Source organism: Cheilinus undulatus, linkage group 22 (assembly GCF_018320785.1).
Source record: "Cheilinus undulatus linkage group 22, ASM1832078v1, whole genome shotgun sequence".
In the NCBI taxonomy this organism is placed as follows: Eukaryota; Metazoa; Chordata; class Actinopteri; order Labriformes; family Labridae; genus Cheilinus; species Cheilinus undulatus.
This window is the reverse complement of record NC_054886.1, coordinates 16,112,631-16,135,936: the sequence shown is the minus strand read 5'-3', so window position 1 is coordinate 16,135,936 and position 23,306 is coordinate 16,112,631. Positions and strand designations below refer to the sequence as shown.

The window sequence follows — 23,306 nt, the reverse complement described above, 5'->3', positions numbered from 1 at the left end:
GGTTTGTAATGCAGCCTTGTAAAGCCCTTATGATTTAAGTTTAAGTGATTATTAGAGAACATAATCCAAATTACCAAACAAAAGATAAAAGATATAACTGTAAAATACAAACCTTCTGAACAGACGTGTTAAATTTTGTTTCCTTTTGAGGAAAAGGAGTTTTGAGTTTCATCAATAATACTTAATCAGTCTTTTTTTTCTTACAGAGTCCATAGATTAGGTGGTGACCCTGAACATGTATGAAAAAAACACGATCCACATTTTCATAACATTCATAACAGTTCGAAATAGAATTTGTGGATTTTTTTCAGAGGTTAAAGTTTAAATATTCCCCATAAATTGTAATGTTTTTCATGCTTTAGTGTCAAAGTCGCTCTGAAAATGGCTGAATCACAGAATACACACAGTAAATGGAAAATACCTTGACCTACTAACATTTGATGAGGTAACAACTGGTTATAATGGAACGAATTTTTAAAGAAACAGGCACAACCAAGTAAAATCTTCTGATATCGAAAACGCCACCTGTTATTCGCTTTTACTCTGAAGGAAATCCCCACTATTTCCGGTGCGCGCGCGACTCTGCACGTTACTTGACGTGCGTGTCTTTGCATCGGGAGGGTGAAGCCGCATAAAAGCGTTCCCATAATGCGGGCGTGAAGTGCTCCATGTAGAGGGGAACCAGGAGGAGGACCGCGGAGGGTTACACCGGCTTCACACCGAGCCTGACAGCCAGGGCCCGGGAAGAGAAGCGCAGGGATTAAAAAAAGGAAAAACATGTCGAACCGAAAGCACCGGGACAACCAGGAGATCTGCGCCCGCAAGGTCCGCGAGCTGGCCCAGTCTGGAGTAAACAAACACTGCTTCGAGTGCAACCAGCCCGGGGTGACTTACACCGACATCACGGTGGGCAGCTTCGTCTGCACGTCGTGCTCCGGAATGCTGTGAGTGAACCCCCCCTCCTCTCCTGCCGCGCCCCCTGGGTTTATTTACTGCACATTTTTAGCATTAGTGTGTGAAGACAGACACATAATAGAGCTGTGGAGTTAAAGTACCAGGCCTGATATTGCACCATGCACCACCCAGAGCCAGATTTACGGGGTGTTTCTTGTTTGTTTTTTTTCCTAGCGGTTTTTGTGGTGCATAAATTAATTTACGCAGTGTCCACCTCTCTCTTTCTCTCTCATGCGTTTCTTCCAACAGCTTCATAAACGACAGGCTGCTATAGTTGGTCATTTTCCAGCTCTGAGTTACGGTTCATTTCGTCATGGTGCAGGTTTGACACTACCTCTCTCTCCCTCACTCTCACTCTCTCTCTCTCTAGGCTCCTCTCCAATGTGGGCGCGTGTTTGAGTGTCTATGTGTGCGTGCTGTCACATTTTATTCTGCATGTAGTCCCAACACTCCTCAGGAAGACGGTTTCAGCACTTTATTGCGCAATCTTGAACACCTACATCAAGGTGTCCCACTTTGTGTCCCCTCCTAGCATGGACTAAATGGAAGGTTCTGGTTTTTCTGGAAACATGTTGTTGCTCTGTATTTTACACTGGTTCTGCCCTGTTATCACATTCACGTGACAAACATTTCCTCTCCCACCTGCTCTGTCCCTGTAGTCATGTCCCAGAGGGAAGGAATCAATGCACGCCTTTTAATCTTTCTCTATTTTTTACCTGCAAATCCCCTCTCTCCATCTCTCTTCTGTCCCAGGAGAGGCCTCAACCCTCCTCATAGAGTCAAGTCCATCTCTATGACAACCTTCTCCCAACAGGAAGTGGAATTCCTTCAAAACCATGGTAATGAGGTGAGTGACATTCATACATCTTAACTATCTGGGCCCTTTATCAGTCGCAAAAATGCTTCTAATTTTGTCTTGTTTGTGTATTAGTGCTTTCAGTTATACGGAAACCCCCTTGGAAAATTCTCTAAATGTGCTGCATGTGTGAATGCAAACAGTTGAGTTGTCACCCAAATTCACCCACAGTTTTATCTGCCAGTCTTCTTTATCAAGCTTGATTTAGCTAAGGTGTTGTGTAGCAGGAAATGTTTAATTAAAGTGTATGGGTGGGGGTGATAATGTTTGTATCATGCAACTTGAGCTATCTCCATGAGCATACTGAAGCAGCTTCTTTCTCTTTTCAGCTAGCCAACATAAGTTTATTAATACTGTGAATACATCTAATTTCAAAGAGTAGAGGGAGAAGAGACCTTCTGAGACCCCCTCCATCCATATATGTGTAGCAGTACAGAATTTACAGAATCGATACTTCCATAGAGGCTGTAACGGCAATTTGAGCACCTCACTCAAAAAAAAAAATTGGTACTCAGATCAGGAACATGGATAGTGTTAATCTGCCGCCAGCAGGCTAAAAGCAGAGATGCTGGATAATTTCAGGTTTCGTCAAGTACCAGAAAGTCAGGAGTTGCACACGAGTTATGCCAGCTGTTAGAAGGTAAAACACTGCAGCAACACCAATCTTTATTGACACACAGCACCAACATTATTAGCAGCAACAAAAGCTTGGCTCACTCAATTTCCCTGGACTTTCCAATTCAAGCAAAGGTTAAACTACACATTTTCAGCATGGTTATAATACCAGCCAACAGTCATAGGAAATCTGGACTCCCCAAACCCCAAAAGTCTGTCATTCCAGTGCTAAATTAATTGACTTAAACAACAACTAAATATGTTCATGTAGAAGACAAGACTAGGATTAGCTTAAATAGATCTTAGATGATTAAAAACTCAGATGAAAAGCGATTTGGTCTTTGGATTATTTTCCCAAAATAACAAATTCCACACCTTTAGGGCAGAGAAAGTGGTGGATGTGGAGAGTAAGCACAGCCGAGGGTACCATCCGGGCAGGTCGTTGGGTTGCCATAAGCCTCTGGTTATGCTGTGGATGTCCCAAGAGCCCGAAAACTGCCAGCGGTCTCCAGGTGTATCACCAGGGGTGAAAAGGCTGGACAAAAGCGATGCCGCTGAGTTTGACCTTGGCTGCAGAGTGACACACGTGTGTCGACATCTAATGAGCTTGACTCTGGCCGCCCTGTCCACCTTTCAGTACCCGGTTGTTGCACATCAAGCCCTGTGATGAATCCTTAGCTCCCTATATGCCCAAAACTAATGCACATGACTGTACTTCAGCAACATTTTGAGTAACTGCCATTAGCATTAGCTGCCCTTCAACATCAGTGTGTGAATGTGGAATGAATGGGTGTGAATGGGTTAGTGTAAGTTGTGGTGTAAGAAGCACTTTTAGGAGTCAGATGAGTAGAAGCGTGCTGTACTATTGTTTTTTAACTCGTTTTTTAAAACATGTCTAGTCTCCCTCACACCTACACCTCCTCTGTCTAGCAGGGAAGATTTCAGGTGCATCCTGCCTGTAAAATAACAGAGTTCTTCAGAATTGTGTGCCGTCCAAATTATCAGCAGCATCCCCCATGTCTTGTTCTCTTTAACCTCCCCCTGAAATCCCTTCTGCCTAGCAGGAGAGATTTCAAGGGCAGGTTGTACTTAAATTTTCTAGAAATTACCACAGCTGTGAAAACTGCTTATGTCTTGTTACTGATCCTTTAAAAGTTATCTAAGGAGCTGCTGCTCCACATTCCCTTTATTTTTGGTTCAAGTCAAGTTTTGAAACTCATTTCTGGCCTTGATGCAGAATATGAAATGTTCATTTGAACTGTTCTTTGTGGTCATGCTTTTTTTTTTGTTGAGCTAGCTCTCAGAGAGCCAAGACACAAAAGGGCCAGCCATGTCTGTCCCACCCAAACAACCGTCTACTTCCTCTGTATGTGAGTGTGTGTTTATGCTAGTGTTTCCCAAACTGTTTTAAACTAGGGCGGTGAAAAATTCCTGTCAAATGTCAAAGGTGAGTTTCTCCAATTATAGTTTATCATAATAGTCCAGAACCCACAATAATAAGCTTGAACCAGTGCATTTAAACCCTTCAGCTAAACAGTCACCAAATTACTCATTAAATTGCTGCATATCCAGATTAAACTTGGATTTAAAGTTTCATTCTTAAAGTTTTTGTGGAAGTGCGTTAAAACATAAAGAAATGAAATAGGCTTCCTACAGATCCCGTTTGATATCTGCTTGTGTGGGCAGCACCCTCTCTGGAGCTTATATCACACAAATAAAATCGTGAAGTGTTTCAGGCTATCAGGATAAGTGCTGTGTGTTTTTATCAGCTCGCTGTAGGAAAGGATGTGTGCGTCTGTGTGTGAGTCAAGTACAATGTGAGCAGAGGCAGAGGTGCGTATCGTCCAGCTTTCTCTCCATATCATCCTCTGGAGAGCGATCCGGACAGTCGTGAATCATAGGTGGTAATATTTGCAGAACTCTGACTCTTGAACCGGATATGAATCACTGATGAAAAAATGAGTTGTGAGAGATGCTCAGACACTAAATGTCGAACAAAAGCAAGGATTGCTGTTCGACTTTGTGCTGCTGTATCCTTTGTGATGTTGAACGATCTCACTGATCTGTATGATTTTCATGTGCTGTCCTGCAAAATGTGTCTGCCTGTCTGTGTTTAGGTTGGGAGGAGGACTTGGCTGTGTGTGTTTGACCCAAAGACGGACGGCTGCTCTGACATGAAGGACTCTCAGAAGTTCAAAGAGTTCCTTCAGGACAAATATGAGAAAAAAAAGTGGTGAGAATTTTGTTCCTGTCTGCTGTATATCATGATAATGTGATCAGGCAGTAGTCCAAGCAAGTAAAGAGAAACTATCACAGTTATCAGTTATTAATCCAATCCACCTACTGCTTTTTGATTAATAGATGTAAAAGATAAAGGGTCCAGTGAAGGTTCCTGGAATGATAGTGGTATATTAGATACAAAAAAATAGGAAATGTCTAATGCAGTGATGTTCTAGGTGAGTAATATCCCATTTGAGTAAATGCAAATCATAAACTGAGTGTATAGCTTTTGTTCAGCGTGATCAATTGATCTCACGCAAGCCCTCATCAGCTGACAGCCAGCTGATTTGCTCTAAGTAGACTGTTGGCTAATTGCACTCATGCTGCCATATTTAACTGCTCTAGCTATTTTTGTGCTCCCTCTGCAAGCTGCCTTTTTGCAACCTTCCTCCACCCCAGCTCCTCCTTTATGCTTTATCTGACTTAATCAGTGTCATTCTCTTGGCACAGATTCCCGCTCTTTTCTGGGTTTATTGCTGCATCTCTCCCTGCCTCAGGCTTTCCTTGTGGGCAGAGGAAGAGCAGGGATGCCAAATGTAAATAACTGCAATGAAAGCAAACATTTTTCATTGACACAATGTTAGCATGCTAACATTTGCATTTGGTAAGGCTTTTTCATAATGTCACTCATTTAGTTCAAATACAGCAATTTGAAAACTGACTTTCTGTGCTGACTTTTTAACTGCAGCCCTGTCCTGTTTAGTTCTAGGTAGCAAATGTTATCTTGCTAGCATGCTAAATCTAGTGAGGGAATATTTTGTCTACTAAACAGGATTATAATAGTTGCATGTAACATGACTTTTCAATTCAAAGAAAAGTCATTTAAGTATTTTTTTAGTTTAAAAGCTTGTAATGTTAGCCAGCTCTAGTGTGTACCAGAACATTTTTGTTGCTATTTTGGGCTTATTTTTCACATCACTGATTGCTAAACTATTGGTTTAATCTATGAACTCAATGGACGCATTATGCAGAAATTTAAGAATCAAACATCAAATGATGTTTGTTCCAAATTTAGACATTCACTGTTTTTCAATGGTCACACTCTAAAAATTTCACTTGGGATAATAACCGCTTTCATTCCGGGACTAACAGTCCCTAACAGCTATTTTTTAGGGTTTAGTTTGAGGGCTCATGAAATGTTCTCTGTCATGATGTTTGGTAGGTGGAATACTGATTGAATATCCAGCCTTTTTGTGCTTTTTATGAGGCTGATTAGTCATACAGACGCATTTTAATGATGTTAAATAACCCATCTCTCTCAGGCACTTCTCCAAAAGTAAGAACAGGAGGGATGTCGAGGGTCCTTGGAGTCCTGGGGTCCAGGCCGTTCCCCCCTCACATGGTCCTTTAGCAAGCCAGGCCCCTTCTCACAACATGCCCCCCAATGCCAGGTCTGCACGGCCACTGGTAAGAGATTTAACGTGTCATAGTGTGCACGTAAAGGCTTCAGAGAGCGATGAGGATGGGTAAAGGAAGGAAAGTTGGTTATTTATAAGAGAAAGTGCTTGGGTGTGGTAGAGAAAGAGGAAGTAGTTCAAACTGTGTCCAAAAATGAAACAGAGAATAGAAGGTGAAGAAGAGACCTAAATTTACTGCTGCAGACAGAGACTGATGGATCAGGCAGTGAGCAGGCCAGGTATCCTCCACATCAAAGCTTCTGCTTATGAATTATTAAGAAACTATGAAAGAGGCTCACTTCTTCTGCCTTTGTGTGTCTCTCTCCACCCTCCATCTGCTTCTTTTTCTTTCTCTCCATCTCATGTTCTGCAGTCTCAGTCCCAGATGCTGTCGTGGGATAGAAATCCTGCGATTTCACCTGCCGACATGCGGACGGATGTGTTCACTGCCCGGCCGTCGCGCTCCCAAAGCTTCAGAGACCCCCCTCTGAAAGGTCAGTGCTTGATCTTTACCAGAGGAGGTTATATTTTTGGTCTGATATGATCGATCTCTTCACCTTTGGTTGTGTTTCTGTTTCTCTCTCCAATATAGATCCCACCCTGTGTGGGATAGAAAGACAGCGTCCGGGCTCTCTGACATCAGCATTGGGAGCTCAGAGCCACACCCCCTCTTTTCCTGCCCTTCCACGGCCTTCAGGTATCCCCAGAATCACCCCTTTTTATTATTCTTCCTTTACAATCTGACTTAAGATACTGTTTATGTCTTCAGAATGAGAATGCCAATATTATTTCATTACACTTAGGATTTGTAACCATTTCACATAATCCCTACATTTCATATGCATATTTTTATGGTCCAAGGTCAGAGACAAATCAACCACAGGAGAGACAGGAGGGTATATTTGTTTTTTAATCCTTCCGAAGTGTTTATGTCATTAACTGACTTATATAGTTAAGGGTAAGAGGGAGTTAGAAGAGCATTTACAAAAAATTAAATAATAGTTGTGATGATTCCTGGAAAGGGATGTAACGATAACCGGTATCACTATAAACCATGGTAAAATTCGAGACTGTTGGTATTACCGTTTCAAATTTTATTTACTGTAAAAACCATGTTTGATTACCGCACTTTTAAAACTCACTGTGATACTGCTCAATTCCTGGAGAAGCCGCAGCGCTCTGGGCAGTAATGCAACTTCATGGATACCAGCTGCCGTTAAACACCATAGAAGAAAAAGGAGCAGCGCTCTCTAAAACTCTGGTGTGCATGCGCAGTTTGAAACATGGCGAGAGAGAGCGCGAGCGAGAGAGAGAGAGAGAGCGAAAAAGTGAGAGAGAGCGTGAAAGCCCAAAAGAGAGAGAGTGAGAGAGATTGTACACAAAGGTCCACGAAACAGTGAAAGTGTTCTTTCTGTACCAGTTTTTCTTAGCTCTGTAAGACTAAATCTAGTCTTGAGCACTGAATGTAAAGAAAAGTATACTTGGATGTTATCTACAATTTACACAAAGTGCAGCTACCTCTTATGGCCATAAGGTGCCATCTTTAATGCACATTTGTATGTTTGATGTTAATATTTTAATGTTCTGCCAACAAAGTACATTGTGTGTGTTATTTTATTTTATTTAAAAAAAACTTGGTTAAATGATTTCAGTGAGTGTATAAGTACTTTTTGCACCTTTTAACAATACCGTGATAATAATGATAACCGTGATAATTTTGGTCACAATAACCATTATATGAAATTTTCATATTGTTACATCCCTATTCCTGGATTATTCTTGAATGTTAAAGGATAAGTCACAATATTTCAAACTAACATCTTGTAATTAAAGTATCATAAAAAGATGAAAACCAACATTGTATTGATGCTAGAAACCTTGATACCTTGAATTCTTGTTTGCCATGACTTTCTTTAAAAATACACACAGGATATGTAATCATTATTTGACCTTTTTATGCAATTTTTAAGACATACTATATTGACTATGATTGATTTCTAAAATCAATAAAAGGGTTAAACATCCAAGGAGATGAATACTTTTTATAGGCACTGTACATGCTGCTGTAAAATGAAACACAACATACTTATTATCAACAGTATTAGCATATTTGAGATTATTGGTCTCAATTAGGTTTTCCTGGTTAAATAAAATTAAATAAATACAATAATATAACAAAGATAAATGTAGAAAGAAGGCACATTCACAGTTTGAAAGTTTGAAAAGCAATCATAAACATTTAATGAAGGGAATCACAATGGATTTTGGGATAGTTTCTTCATTCGTATTGCAGATATGAACACTGTCTTGTACCATTGCCTTTTTCTCTTTTTTCAATTGACATTTTTTGCCAAATCAAAGGTTTTACAAAAACCAATGGTTCTTACAAGTTTTGATTATTATCAGTTCTGGATTAAAATGTTTATAAATGGGTTTTGCACAAATCTTTGCCTCAAGCAGCTTAAATTTACATCTGGTAATAATTCACACACTTCTGTAGAAATTAGATAAAAATGGACCTGTCTATTAATTTGTCTGTGCACTAAACTACCTGCTTTTTTACACAATGTTTCCAGTATTTATGAACAACATTTTATTCTGTTTCATATTTAAGCAAGATATGGCTACCACATTAATAGATGATTGGGACTTTGATTGGGTCTTTTTCTCTTCTTGTGGCTAAGACTATTAAATTGTCAGTGCTGAGTGTTAAAACTGTCCAAAATGTGCAGAATAGCTTCACTGATTCTGATGACGCTCTCTGCTCATCAGCGCTGCCTGGAAGTGTCACTTTGAGGAGGACAAAATTGTGACAGAAACATAGCTTTTAGTCGTAGTTCTTATTCTGACAGTGTTTTCTTTTTTTCCATATCATGTTGGGTTTTAAATGTCTCAGTATCTTCATCCCAGCACACTGGATTTCTTTCTTCAATGGCATTTCTCTTCTCTCCGCTCAATTTATCCCTCCTCTTTTCTGTCTCTGCCTTATCTCACTCTCCTCTTTCCCCCGACCTCTTAGCCAGTAGCTCTTTCAAAAACCACTTCACTTTAGGTAAGACACGGCACCAACCGCTGCATTTGAGTGTGTGCTGAATGGCTGGGATCAATAAGCTCTTTCATGCTGTGTCATTCATAATAAGACGGCCAATCTGTGTGCCCTGCTGGCGCTGACTGTTCCTCATGTGCAAATGAATTTAGCTTTATTTTATGAAGTTTGACAGACGATATGGTGCTCTATAGTCATAGAGCTCCCCAGCTTGTGTCACATGCTGATATATGGGTTGATATTTTTCAGGTTTTCCCACTTCAAAGCCCAGATTGAAAGCCTGTGAGGGTCAAGGAGAGACACACACTGTTGCCTCACTGGAAAAAAAGAACGAGTTTAAAGTAATGCTATTTTTAGCTTAGCTGCTGCCCCCGTCAGCACAGGACCGCTGATATTTCTCACCACGTTGGTGTTGAAGCACTTAAAAGTATGTGGGACGCAGCTGTAATCCCACAATACACATTTACATCCCAAACAAGTGCTCAAGTTCAAGTATGCTAGCTGAGATAAGTGCTATCTGTAGCCCTGAGGTAGTATCGTATTCCAAAAATATGCAGCTTAACTGTGGCATGCTTTTTATCTTTATCTGTAATGTGAAGTCTGGTCTATGCCACTGGCTTCAGTGGCATAGGAAAGAAAATTAGCCTCTGTTTTAAAAGAAATAACCACCCATTTCCTTGTATCCTCATTTTAACACTTTGCTTTTGCTAGCATGCTTTGTGGCTAATGTTTGTGGAAAGAATGATGCTATTCTAATTTTTTTCTGCCTTGCTACCCTTTAAAAGTTGCATTTTGTGATTATTGCTTAAAATTATCACAGAACTTTTTTGACTTGCTGCTTTACCCTGATGTTTTTGTTAATGCTTAGCCACAGTGACTGCTCATGCTAACTAACCTGCTTATGACTAACCACATAGCATGAAAATGTTTAAAAAATACTGTGGCTTGTAAGTGCAGTACAAAATTACAAAGTCTGAAACACTTTTACAAAGCTTAAAACAAATTTACATGGACCAATTTAAACATTTCATCGAAAAAAATTAACATTAAAAAAACACTTTAACAAAACTAACAAAAAAAATCTGTACAAATAACCAACAACAACACACTTTAGACAAATTTACAAACATCAAACCATAATAACAAAGTTTGAACAACATTTACAAAATTTGATATTAATTTAAAATGTCCAATAAAAACTACAAAGTCTGAAACATTCTTGCAAAGTTTGCAATAAAGTTACAAAGTTTGAAACACTTCTATAAAGCTTAAAACAAATGTACAAAGTCTGACACAGAAAACAAGGTCTGAAACACTCTTACAAAGTTTGAAACTTGTACAAAGCTTAAAACAAATATACAAAGTCTGAAACAAAATTTAAAAAGTCTGAAACACTCTCAAAATTAGAAACAAAATTACAAAGTTTGAAACACCTTTACAAGCTTGAAACAAAATTAAAAAGTTTTAAACACTTTAAAGCTTGAACAAATTTACAAAGTCCCCCCAAAAACATTACAAGGTTTGAAACACTTTTACATAGTCAGAAACAAAACTATAAAGCCTGAAACATTTTTAAAAAGCTTGAAAAAATATTACAAAGGAAGAAAAAAAATGTTACAAGGTTTGAAACAAATTTACAAAGTCAGAAACAAAATTCTTAAGTCTGAAACACTTTTACAAAGCTTGAAACAAATTTACAAAGTCACATACAAAATCACAGTTTTAAAAAGCTTGAAACTTGGGTCACTCCTTGCGTTTGGTAAATTCCTTTTTCTGTAAAAGATTTTAAATTTCTTTCAGAAGTTGTATCTTCTTCAACTTGTAAATTTGCCTCAGCTCATGTAAAAGTTTTTTGTTTTAATAATTAGTTTTGTTAATGCAAAATTCAAACTTTACACTTGTTTTTTAAAACCTAAATTTGTTTAATTTTGTGTCAGACTTTGTAAATTTGTTTCAACTTTGTACAAGTGTTTCAGACTTTGAAATTTTGTATCAGACTTTTCTTACATTTGTTTTGTAAAATTTAAATCTTTTTTACAATTTATAAAGACTTTTGCTAATGTTAATTTGTTTTATGAAATGTAAAAATGTTTTGGTTGATGTAAATTTGTTACAAACTTTGTAAAAGTGTTTCAGACTTTGTTATTTTGTAAAAAAAGCATGACTCAATTTTATGGATTTTTATGATTGTAATTTTTGTTCTAGGCTCAAATCTTCTACCTTTTTAAACTTCTGTGTTACAATAATTTCTATATAACAGTATATACTAGCTAAATTGAAGGTCCATGAAATAGTCTGGCAATATATAGCACACTTTCTAAAATACTGATTTTGTTCCAGTCTTTTAGAAATCACCCCATGCTCCGTTTAGTAGCTGATTTGTAACTTTCAATTGATCACTTTGTGATCAACTTTCTTAAAGTTGAAGAGGGCTTTTTTGTCAGGCAATGATAGGTTTTCTGTTTTAAAAGCACTTTCAGGCTCAGCACCTGATTTTCAACTGCTGTTTTCAAAGTTAAGAATTAACAACAAACCAACAGGAAGCAGAATTACCTAAGAGCTCTCAAAACAGTGACATTTCATCATTCACATCCTCTTTATGAGATGTCAGGCCAAACCTGTGCTAGTGAAGACTGGGATTCCACAGAAACCTTTAAGCTTGTCACCAAGTGTTCCTTGGTGAGGAGATTGTGTGAGATTGTTTTCTCCCCGTGAGGTCCATAGTTCATGCTCGACCTTGGAAACAGCAGCTGAGAAAACAATCTCTCTTCAGTCCGTTTAATCTGATCGTCCTCTGTTCTGGCCGGATTACGTCCCATGATCTTCTTTGGCTGATTAAGTTGATAAAGATTATGTGAAATGATCAGGAACTACAAGACAGCTACTACATGGGGCTTGTTCAGGGAGATTGTTGTGTTTTTTAACCACAAGTTCTTAATTTAGCCTGGCTTTGCTGAATTTAATGGCTTTATTGAGCTTTTAATAAATTATTTATCTTTAGTGTGATGTTTTATTTTCTCATTAATATAAGAGCAGCAAAATTGAACCACATTTAATGGGACAATAGTGTGATATGATTGTGTCTCAGTACTTCTTTTAGGGAATAATCTCTCAAGTTCTGTAACTATTTTAATTGCAAAAACACACATTTCAAATTACCCTATGGAATGTAAATATTTAACTTCTTATTTGCTGTATAGCACCACCCTAGATGATCCTAATTCCAGTTTAAATTGTTATAGATTAGTTGATGGTAACCCATTAAGTTTTAAAGATGCAGCCATCTTTGTCGTAAATCTCAGTCTGGTTTTCTCATTTTTAGGTCGTACAGTATCTGCCTCAGGGGCCACGGGGCCCTTCAGGGCTTTCCCCAAGTCTCTCAGCGTCGACTTCGGAGGTCTCAGCCACCCTCAGCAGCAGCCTCTGCCTCAGTCTCTGTCCCAGCCACAGCAGCAGCCGCAGCAGTCTGTGGGCGTTGGCCAGACAACGACGACGCAGGTCAGCTGCTCCAACGCCCAGGACAGATACGCCGCAGTGTCACACCTGGACAGCGTCTTCTCAGACACGACAACAGGCACAGGTGAGAATATCTGCCTGGGTAAAAAAGCTTCTGCTGTGTTAGAAATACAGTCAGCAACGGCAGAGATGGAGGATAATTACTGCTGAATATAAGCAAGGAAATTCTTCTCCACTATAAAACTACTGTATCTCAGAGAATGTTTTCATTTTGAATTTGGGCTGTCAAAATTAATCACATTTAACTACAATCCACAATTAGTGTTTTTTTATCACAGTGTATCATCCTGCACCCAGATAGATGTAAATAAGTCAACCACTGCTCTTTAATGTGTCATTTGACTATATAGAAGTAAGAGACAGATCAGTGGACAAGTCAAACATCTTCTGCACATTTTCCTTTTTACTGCCCCTTATTTCCTTTTCAATACATAACAAGGTTGAACTTCCTGAGCAGTAGCAGGAAGAACAACCACTGCTGGGCCTTTCTCCTGATGATCTATGTGGGGGGCCCACTTCAGGTCTAAGGAGATGGTGGTTCCCAGGAACCTGAAGTTTTTCACAGTGGACACAGTGTTTTTGAGAATGATGAGGGAAGAAGTGGGGGGGGGTCTCCACATTCATCTCCACAGTCTTGAGCGGGTTCGGCTCCAGGTGGTTCTCTGACTGCACCAGAGAACCAGCCGGTCTACCTCCTGTCGGTATGCTGACTTGTCACTGTCGCGGATCAGACCGATGACTGTGGTGTCGTCTGCAAACTTCAGGAGTTTCACAGATGGGTTCCCTGAGGTGCAGTCGTTGATGTAGAGGGAGAAGAGCAGTGGGGAGAGAACACACCCCTGAGGGTGCCAGTGCTGGAGGTCCGGGTGCTGGATGTGATGCTGCTCTGCTTCACCTGCTGCCTCCTGTCGGTCAGGAAGCTGGTGATCCACTGACAGGTGGAGGCTGGGACGGTGAGCTTGTGATGGAGGCGTTCAGGGACGATGGTGTATTTTCCATTAATTGCCCAACCCTAATATCAAGTTCCTTTTTCCATGGTTAAGTTCATTTTATATTCCTCAATCTACTTATAAAAGCTTGGAATTTTCCTTTGTGAGACTAATAAAGGAATATCGTATTTTTATCCTAAAAGTAGGTCTGTATCCAAACAGGAAGTCTATCACTCCTAGTTAAAGACAGGAAAAAATCTAAAATGACAAAAAACAGTTTTTGATTAAAAAAGTGGACTTTTAAAATGCCATAAAAAGGGTGCAATATATTATATATTCGTGATTAATTATAGAAATCCTGAGATTTGCTAATATTAAAAATTTTAATCTTTTGACAGCCCTGGTTTTAACTGATATGAGAATTGTAACAGGTAGTAAAACATCTGAATTGAATTTGGAACATGAAAGCACACCAAAATCTTTTGAGTACAACCTTTCTGTGAAAGTCTTTGTTTAACAGCTTTGTTGGCTGTCTGTTGATTGTTTTTGGCAAATTTTTGACTTTTTTGGATCATTTTGGATGGGGGGTTGTTTTGATTCTTTCTTTTTTGTTAATATTTGTATCTTTTCGCAGTTATTTGGGGTTTTTTTTTGGCTTGCGTCTTGCTTCTCTTTGGCTTATTTTGTACATTTTTTTGCTTTTTTTGGGCTCATTTTACTGGTTTTCATTCATCCACTTGTCACTCTTTTCGGGTTCTTTTTGGATTAATGTCAGCTCAACTTGTTCTCATTTTTGGACCATTTTGTGCTGATATTGAGCCCTTTTCTTGGGTAAGTTTTGGCTCAATTTTTGGATCTTCTTGTAATTATTTTGGGGTCTTTTGTGGCTTTTTCTTGCTCCTCCTTGGATTATTTTGTACAATTTTGGGTTGTTTTGGGCTCATTTGTGGGTCTTTTTAAGGTCATTTTTGAGTCACTTTGTGTTAATTTTAGGCTCGTTTTTGCCTCTTTTTGGGCCTATTTTTGTCTTATTTTGGCTATTTTTATTGCCAAGTTTTGAATACAATATTTACTTGAAATTAAACCGAAAGTCAGCTATTTAAAATGTTTATTTCAATTCCAAAGAAAAAAAGGTGCAATTTTTAAACTTTTACATAGCCATCTTCTTAAATTTAAGAATTTGCTTGTTTTCCATACGATATGTCCGTCTATAGGAGAAGAATCAATTTTCAAAAGTAATTTTTTAAACATTTTTAGACTCTACATCATAATAATTCACAATTTGATAGTCAAAATAGGTGTTTTTTATTTTCAATTTGACAAATTTTCATTAGAAAAGACTGCTTTAAGTCCCTAAAAGGAAATACTGTCTTGTTTTTAAAAAGTATTAAAAATTAAGCACAGTGATGTTTTCTTTTTGACAGGGGTCCATTTTTCCTATAGAAGAAGTACTGTCAGCTTTATTTGGCTAAAACTAAAGCAGAGTTGATTGAGGGATTTGTAATACTCAGATTTCATTGAACTCCAGCTGAAGACCTGTGTACTTCCCCACAACCAGTTTAAAGATAGATGGTGAGAGTTTAAGCTTGCGTGTGATGCAAATTGTCATGGCCAGCTCAACAAGGTTACATAACATCCTTACTCCAAATACTAAGGCTTTTAGCAGCTGAATTATGCTCATTGTGTTTGCTCTGGATCATGCTCAGTCTTATTCAAAGGACCCTGTTGATACGCTCTGCTGTACTCGTCTAACAAGCGAGACGCTGGTTTTAACACTCAGGACTCATGTGAGAAACCCTTGAGCTCCCCACAAGAAGCTTTGTTGTTCTTCATCACAGCCTCCTCGCTCTGCAGCAGTAATGAGGTTATTGATTTTCTGCCCTCTGCTCTCTTTGATTCATATCAAACCCAACACATATTTTATTCAGGAGATTTGTTCTGCTTTTGTTCTCTGATGATTTAAATGCTTGAGATCAACTCTGTGAGCTCTTTGTTAGATTTCTTTACCCTGATTTCAGCCTGTTAGGAGCAACATTTGATCTCTTTATAAGCACTCATTAAGACCTGCAAGTTATGATTTTTTTCTGTGTGAAATGATTATCTACAGCCCCACCTGCTGGCCCTCCGCAGTACAGCACGCTCTTTGGAAACAGGCTGTCCTCCAGCTCAACTCCTGCCAGGTAGGGGAGAAATTCAGCTTATTTTTACATGATTTTAAGGAAAACTTCTTTCATATTGATTGATGTCCACATTTCCTCCAACATTGAGTTTTGCCATTGTCATATTTTGCTGTCATATGTGGAGTGATAAAAATAAATGAATAATTCCTCCCTTGTTCACATATTTTCATTATACTTTTTTACTTAATTTAGATATTTTAAACAGTACAAGAACCAACTTTGGCCACTCAAACTAAAATTCTTATCTAAATCTCAGACAAATGGCATACATCATATAGAACTGCTACTGCATTTAGACCGTCATGGTGTCCATTCTAGTACAAAAAACAAATTACGCTTTTCTTCTATCACTGGCATCAGCCCAAAACCTCCTATCTCCATACTCACCACTTTACAGGGAATGAAAAGAACCTGTTGTAGTCTTCAAATAATTCAATAGACATAGTCAGCATTTGTCACTTTCTATTGCTTTAAAACACTGTTAATTTTGTCAACTAAACTAGAACTAAAAATTAGGAGGACTAGACTAGTCTAGATAAAAATAGATCTTTGATGACAACAATTCTGATGAAAAATAAGTTTAGTTTTTGTCTAGGAGACTGAAGTGAGAATGCAATGTAATTTAGACTTCCTCCGACATTGAAAATCCATGAAATGAGAGTGCAGAAGCTGTTAGGTAGGGTGAATCTGTAGCTTTTCTGCCTTACAGCTGTATAAAGCAGGGATACCAGGGTTGCAGAGTGTGTAGAAGACAGGTATGGTTTTCACTAGGTTCAGGCAAAGGAAATAAATGTTTTGACCAAAATTCAAGGACTCTTTTATGGACTAAAACTAGACTAAAATGGTTTTTAGTTTTCTGTGACTAACACTAGACAAACTATAAAGAGAAGAAATGACAAAAAAGTGACTAAAACTAAAAGTAATTTGAATAAAATGACTAAAAATAAGACAAATATCTGCTTTAAAATAAGTGAAAACCCACTGACAGATGTCACAGATGACTAAAAGCACTTCATTAAAACAAATGAAAATCATGCAAAATGGAGATATGAGGGTTTTAACCAATATCTATGCTCTTCAAGTTTTCAATTGTCTTTTAGCACTTTGTTTAACATGATTTTTGATTTCTCTTAATATTTAGCTTTCTTTTTCATGATTTATATTTTCTTTTTAAGCCTATATTTAGTTTTTTATTTTTCAATTCCCTTTTTATTATTAACACTTTGTAATGAATGATTCCTGCATTCATATTTATTTACGTAATTTTTATACCTGTTAAAGTTTCACATATATGTTTTTAAAGATGGTTAGCTCGTGTGTAAAGCCCATAAAAGTCCATATTCTGATTGATTTTCTGTTATTTTTCTGTTTCCCCCAGCTCCCCCGGTGTCGATACAGTCTCCAGCTCCCAAACCTTTGCGAGTAGGTACCGAGCACGCTCTGCATTGATCCTCCTGCTAAGCGTCTCTGTATTTATCTGCTGCTCCTTCTCTTTAAAACTGTCTGACTCTTCTTAATTAGGATGCTGAGACTGACTCAGAGCAGTGTGTTTGAACAGACAGGAATGTACCACCACTCACTTTGAATTATCCCCTCCTCTCTCTGTCTCTCCCTCTGTGTCTCAGATTTCCCAAACCCATTCAGCTCCAGCTCGGCCTCCCAGCAGCCCCCTGCCCTCTCCCCCAGTAACCCCTTCAGTAACGCTTCAGGAGGTGAGAGTCATGTTTGAGGGGCCTTTAGACATTTAACACTTACACCAGAAAAGGTCACAGCAAATATCTTCAGTAATCATATTCATTTTTGAAAACAGAACATGGACTTCATTATCAATAGCTGAAGTTTTGATTCTCTTTAAAGGTAGATGTACTTTTTTTTTTTACCAATCCTTTTGGAGATGAAAGGCAGAGTTTGATATAAAGCTTTATTTCAATCATCAGAAGATACAGCACCAATTAAAAATTTTCAACCCCTTAGTTGTTTTACCATTTTAATGATTTTATAAATCAACCATCGGCAATGTAATTTGGGCTTTTGACCAGAAGATTACAAAAACCTCTTTAATGTCAACATGAAAACAGATTTCTACAAAGTAATGTCAATTAAATACAAATATGTGATGTAAATTAAGTAACTGCATAAATATTCACCCACTCAAGTCAGCATTTAGTAGATGCACCTAGGCTGCAAAGACAGCACTGAGTCTGTGTGGATAGGTCTCAGGTTTGCACATCTGGACACTGCAATTTTACTCTATTCTTCCTCACAAAACGGCTGAAGCTCTGTCAGGCTACGTGAGGATTGGGCATGAGCAGCCCTTTTCAAGTCTTGCCAGGATTGAGGTCTGAGCTTTGACTCAGCCACTCTAGAACATCTGTCCACCAGGATTTTCCTATACTTTGTTCCTTTCATTTTACCCTCTACTTTTACAAGCCTTCCAATGCTGGCTGCCAAGAAGCATCCCCACACCATGATGCTGCCACCATTGTGCTTCACAGTGGGGATGGTGTGTTTTTGGTGATGTACAGTGTTTGGTGTCTGCCAAATATACCTCGTCTCTGGTGACTTAAAAAAAGCACCTTTTTGTCTCACTGGACCCTATTGGCAAACTCTAGTGGATATTTAATATGAGTTTTCTTCAACAGTGGCTTTCTCTTTGCCACTCTCCCATAAAGCTTTGACTGGTGAAGAACCCAGGCAACAGTTGTTGTATGTAGAGTGTCTCCCATCTCAGCTGCTGAAGCTTGTAGCTTCTTTAGAGTAGTCATAGATGACTTGGTGGCCTTTCTCACTAGTCTCCTTCTTGCACGGTCACTTAGTTTGTGAGGATGGCCTGATCTAGGCAGATTTACACATGTGCCATATTCCTTCCATTTCTTGAGGATGGATTTAACTGAACTCTGGGTGATGTTTTGTGCCTTGGAAATTTTTTTGTATCCATTCCCTAATTTATACTTTTCAATAACCTTTTCTCTGAGTTACTTGGAGTGTTCTTTTGTCTCTGTGGTGTAATGGTAGCCAGGAATACTGATTAAACAGAGACTGGACCTTCCAGACACAGGTATCTTTATACTACAATCACTTGAGACACATTCAGGCACTCAGGTGATCACATTTCACAAATTGTGAGACTACTGGCATCAACTGGCTGGACCTCTGTGGAATAAGGTCAACCACTTTAAAGGAGGGTGAATATTTGTGCAGTCACCTATTTTACATTACGCATTTTTTATTTAATTGACATTACTTTTTTAGAAATCTGTTTTCACATTGACATTAAAGAAACAGAACATACACATAGCTGGTGCGACAGGCCACAGGTCTGTATTTTTATCACACTTCTTCAGAATGACTCCCAAAGATAGCTGTGTGATATGGACAGAAAAATAAAGATCTGGCTGCATTAATCATGTAAAGTCACTAACTTCTCTTAAGGGCCCTCTCCTTTTAAACCAAAGCACATTTTTGTTATTTATTGTCATCAGAATCTTCATTCACCATATTTGTTCTCTCTGGATTACTTTTATTATGTGTGCTACTGCTGCAATTTTACTGTAGAACTTTTCCTCAAGCTTTATTTTTGATAAATGCTCTCATTTATTGATGTATTCAGAATTCATGTGGCCAGTCAGGTAGCTCGTTAGCACTTATGTCCACTCTTGGCTTCCATAAAAACATAAGAAACTCTTCTCAGTGATTTGTGCCACTTTAATATGTTTTTTAATGTCTGTATCTGATGTAAGTGTGTGTGGGCGTATCTGTCTCTCTCCAGGTGACTCCAATGCATTTGTCACATCACCCACCTCTGTTTTTCCTCCATCCGCCTCCTTCCCAGCACCCACCTCCCAGAATGCATTTCCTCATGAGTCAGCCAGCAACCAAGAAGCCAACGGTAAAGTATTCAAAAATTATTTAATGTGTCAGTTTACTGTTTTGTTACATTAATGGCTTAAAAAAGTTATGTTTACTGTTTTTATTTTTTGGTTAAATTCTCCTCAAAGCCTGTGAGTCACCCTGCCTCCTTCAGCTGCCACTTGTTGTCCTCACTGAGGAGTATTCCAGTCAAATCAGCACTCAGCAGTAACAGTATAATGGTATTTCAACCAGGAGAGCCTTAAATACGAGTGCAATGCCTTTGGGAATTAGTTTCCCTTGAAGGGGAAGTGAGGCGGAATTAGATGCCCCCCTATAGAGTCTAGACACTGGTGGTGGATGGTGATGTGGATGCAGGATCAGATGAGGAGTAGACTTCTTAGGGACTGAACCAGGACATAGATCAGGCAGCTTGGAGGAGAAGACTGAGGTATGCAGGGTGAGATGAGCAGACCTATGGGGATCAGGACTAGATGTGGATGAACTGAATGGCGGTAGCTGGGGTGGAGGAGGGTTGCAGCATCCACACTGAAACTATGGGCTGACTCTGGAAGAGAGGACACCTAATTTGAAATATGGCAGGTGCATGATGACAGGTCAAATGGCAGAATCTGTTTAGCTTAGTACTTATGATAGTGAACACCCATAGTCAGCCGATCACCAGAGCGGGAAGAAAGAAAGAATGGAAGAAGGGAGAGACATGAATGAGCGGTAACTAATGAATGAGTAGGAAACAGTCTTTCTACTTGAGGTTCCACTGAGCTCAGTATTTCCTGTTTCTTCAAATGCATGTTTATGACCTTTAGAGGAAGAAAAGTGGTTCAAGAGTGGCACCCTGTGACCCTGCCGGTCTGGTTTGTGTTATGTATTCAAGTACGTTCTGAACAGTGTAGCGGTCGTGTGCAATACTCAGTGGATGAGGTGAATTTCCAATTGCGTAAGGTCTCATGGAGCCAGCGACAGTGGTGGGCACAACATGGGGTAGGTAAAGTTTCAATGCGAGAAAAGATGAGAGAGAGAGAGACGGGGAGCTGCAGCTGCTGCTCTGAATAGTCAAACCACCCTCTAAACAACGTGTACAGATGAGAAAACGTGCAGAAATTGAACCTGATCTGATAAAAATAATGACATCTGATCAACTCTCTTGGGTTTCACGATTTCTAATATTGTTAATTGTGATAGACTGCATTCCAAGCTAAGAGGCTCCCTTACAATGTCTCATTCATATATGTAACATGGAACATGATGTACAGTAAAAACCCTCATACATACTGTAGATATAGCTGCCAGTGTGACATGTAGTGTATGTGCACAGGCTGCAGATCAAGCAGTGAAGAGCTGAGAGGTACCAGCACGTATCAGATGTTTCATTATTTCACCAGTGACCGTTCACATCAGCACAGGAATACAAATAGGATCAGTAAGTGCAGACCTGCTGCTGCTGCTGCTGCTAATCTGCGGTTTCTGATCTCACTGCAGTCTTCAAATAAGTAAATATGGTTTTTCTTACATGGTTTTGTTTTTTTCAGGTTTTGCCTCCTTTCCTGCACCTGACTCTCAGTCCAAAGTCCCTCGAACTATGTCGGTGAACCCGTTTACGGTGAGCTCACTGTGTTGTTATTAAAAATCTCCAAAAATGCCTGCATTCATGTTTAAACTCCTCACATCTTTTAGATCAATCCAGCACATTCAGGCCATGATTTTTTTAGTGATGTCACCCATTAGTTTTCTGAAGATGTGTTATGAAGACTGATGATGGTAGTCTCCATATTGGACATGTCAGCTCAATCTAACTTTCAATCCATCTAGAAAAAGGCAAAGAAAAAGAGCTGTTTCTAGATGCAATCCATCCATCATTATAGAGGATGAATTGGCAAAACCGAGCAATAAAGCTCAGAGTTAGTTCATCCAGGACACTGTAGTTGCACGCCCAGCTGTGGTCAGCTGACAGCCAGCTGATCCTACTTATCGCCTCCCACTGCCAATCACAGCTCTCTCTCTCAACACAGTGGTCCATTTAAATGTGACGTACTTCTCACTAATCCCTGCTTGCATTAATGCTGATGCACCACACTGCTGCTGTTGGCAAAGCTTAACCTCCTCCACCCTAGCTTCTCCTTTATAGTATAAAGCTTGTTGCACCCTCATATTTAGATTCATGCTACTATGTATGAATGGCTTTGAAATAATTTTAGTGTATTCAGTACATGTTGTCATTAACAACCATATGGAGGTTTCTAGCCATGCCCTCCCTGGAAAGTCAAATCATGCTAACCCAGGGAGCTTTTTTTGAGCAGAGCCTTCTCCAACAAGTCAAACTGTGTATCATTTTTGCAATGAAATAAAATGTATGAGAGAAAGAGTGTTCCTGACTGAAATAATAGTAAGTCCAATATCACATGTCACTGATTTAAAATCAGAATGCTGTTATTGGACTGAATGATAGTGGAATCTAAAGGATGTGTTTTAATGTCTCCTCTGCTTGTTTCTCACTCTGCCTCTCTTGTGTTTCAGGGGAATGTTTACCCCAGTCGAGGGACATCAAGAAATCCTTTCATTTGATCCCCCTCCTCTCCTTACCGCCCGTCCATCTCTGGGAAACTGAGGGAGGAGTGAACTTGAGGAGTCGCTGCCATTTCAATGCCTTTGGAGTATTTTCACCCCCTCCTCTCTCCTCTCTTTCTCTCCTTTCTCTCTCTCTCTCTCTCTCTCTCTCCTATCTCTGTCTGTGTTTACGTGTTTGTAGAGGACAAAAAAAAAATTGTGTGAATGTAATTATGAAAATTAATGTATGTACGTGTGAGCGTGCCCCCCCCCCGCTGTCGATATGTCACAAAGGTGTTTGTGTGCCAGTAGACGCCACCTCAGGGCTCTGTGGGAGTCACGAGTAAAAAGACGCCTCTATGATTTTTGCAGAAACACATGTTGCTGCTGCTGCTGCTACTTTGCTTTCATCTCCTGCTTAAAAAAGTGCATAAAAACCAGTCGCCGGTAAATTCATTAGCATTTGTCTCAGTTCTCCAAAGGAAAAGTTATTAGAGAGAGTTTCCACAGATGGTTAAAACAGCCTTAAATGCCTCCTGATGCATGAGTATTAGCACTCAGAGATATGACAGACTAGTCTCTGTAGTGGGATCATGTTTGCATTTGTCTCTGTTTCTTTGTTTCCTCTTCCAAGGAGGATCTATATTTTCCACTCCAAGGCTGCATGCGCTTAGAGGGCTAAAAGGAGATGCTACTGAATGTAAAAGCAATTTCAGAATTACTAAAAATGTGTTTAAAAAAACATCATCGCTTCATGTACTGGACCAAAATGTTTCTCACTTGTTCTTTTGTTTGTTTTTTGGTTGACATGGAGGCGAAGTTTGTTTCCTTTATTTTTGCCAAAACAAAAAAAGAAGAGAGATTCATGTAACTGCGTCTTTGTAATGACAAGTATTCATGTTCATAAAATCAGTTTGTTGCTTCTTAAAACTCTGGGTGTTTTATTTCTTGTCCATTTTTTATAAATATGTAATAATAATCTCTTTCACCCTTTTTGGGGCAAAGATCTTTGTATGGTCACGATTGTTCTCAACCAATCAGTGGAGGTCAGTCAGCGTCAGAAAGTGACATCACACATCTGACCAATCAGCAGTGGCTCAGGGTTTCTCAAACTTCCTG

General features: G+C 39.1%; 1 protein-coding gene across 4 annotated transcripts; it reads left to right on the top strand.

Annotated features, from left to right (window-relative positions):
- Positions 1-584: 584 nt before the first annotated feature.
- Positions 585-23,117, top strand: agfg2 (ArfGAP with FG repeats 2). 4 transcript variants are annotated; one of them, XM_041779493.1, is made up of 16 exons: positions 805-944; positions 1,204-1,276; positions 1,708-1,801; positions 4,543-4,658; positions 5,968-6,112; positions 6,476-6,596; positions 6,695-6,799; positions 9,122-9,154; positions 9,398-9,489; positions 12,471-12,728; positions 15,701-15,773; positions 17,152-17,195; positions 17,399-17,485; positions 19,543-19,662; positions 21,173-21,243; positions 22,158-23,117. In XM_041779493.1, the coding sequence occupies exons 3-15, from the start codon at positions 1,748-1,750 to the stop codon at positions 21,230-21,232; spliced, it is 1,308 nt and encodes a 435-aa protein (XP_041635427.1). In that variant the 5' UTR covers positions 805-944; positions 1,204-1,276; positions 1,708-1,747; the 3' UTR covers positions 21,233-21,243; positions 22,158-23,117. The 4 variants fall into 4 exon arrangements, with proteins under 4 accessions (XP_041635424.1, XP_041635425.1, XP_041635426.1 ...); XM_041779490.1 differs by lacking the exon at positions 1,204-1,276 and having other exon boundaries at positions 585-944; XM_041779491.1 differs by lacking the exons at positions 1,204-1,276; positions 9,398-9,489 and having other exon boundaries at positions 587-944.
- Positions 23,118-23,306: the final 189 nt, after the last annotated feature.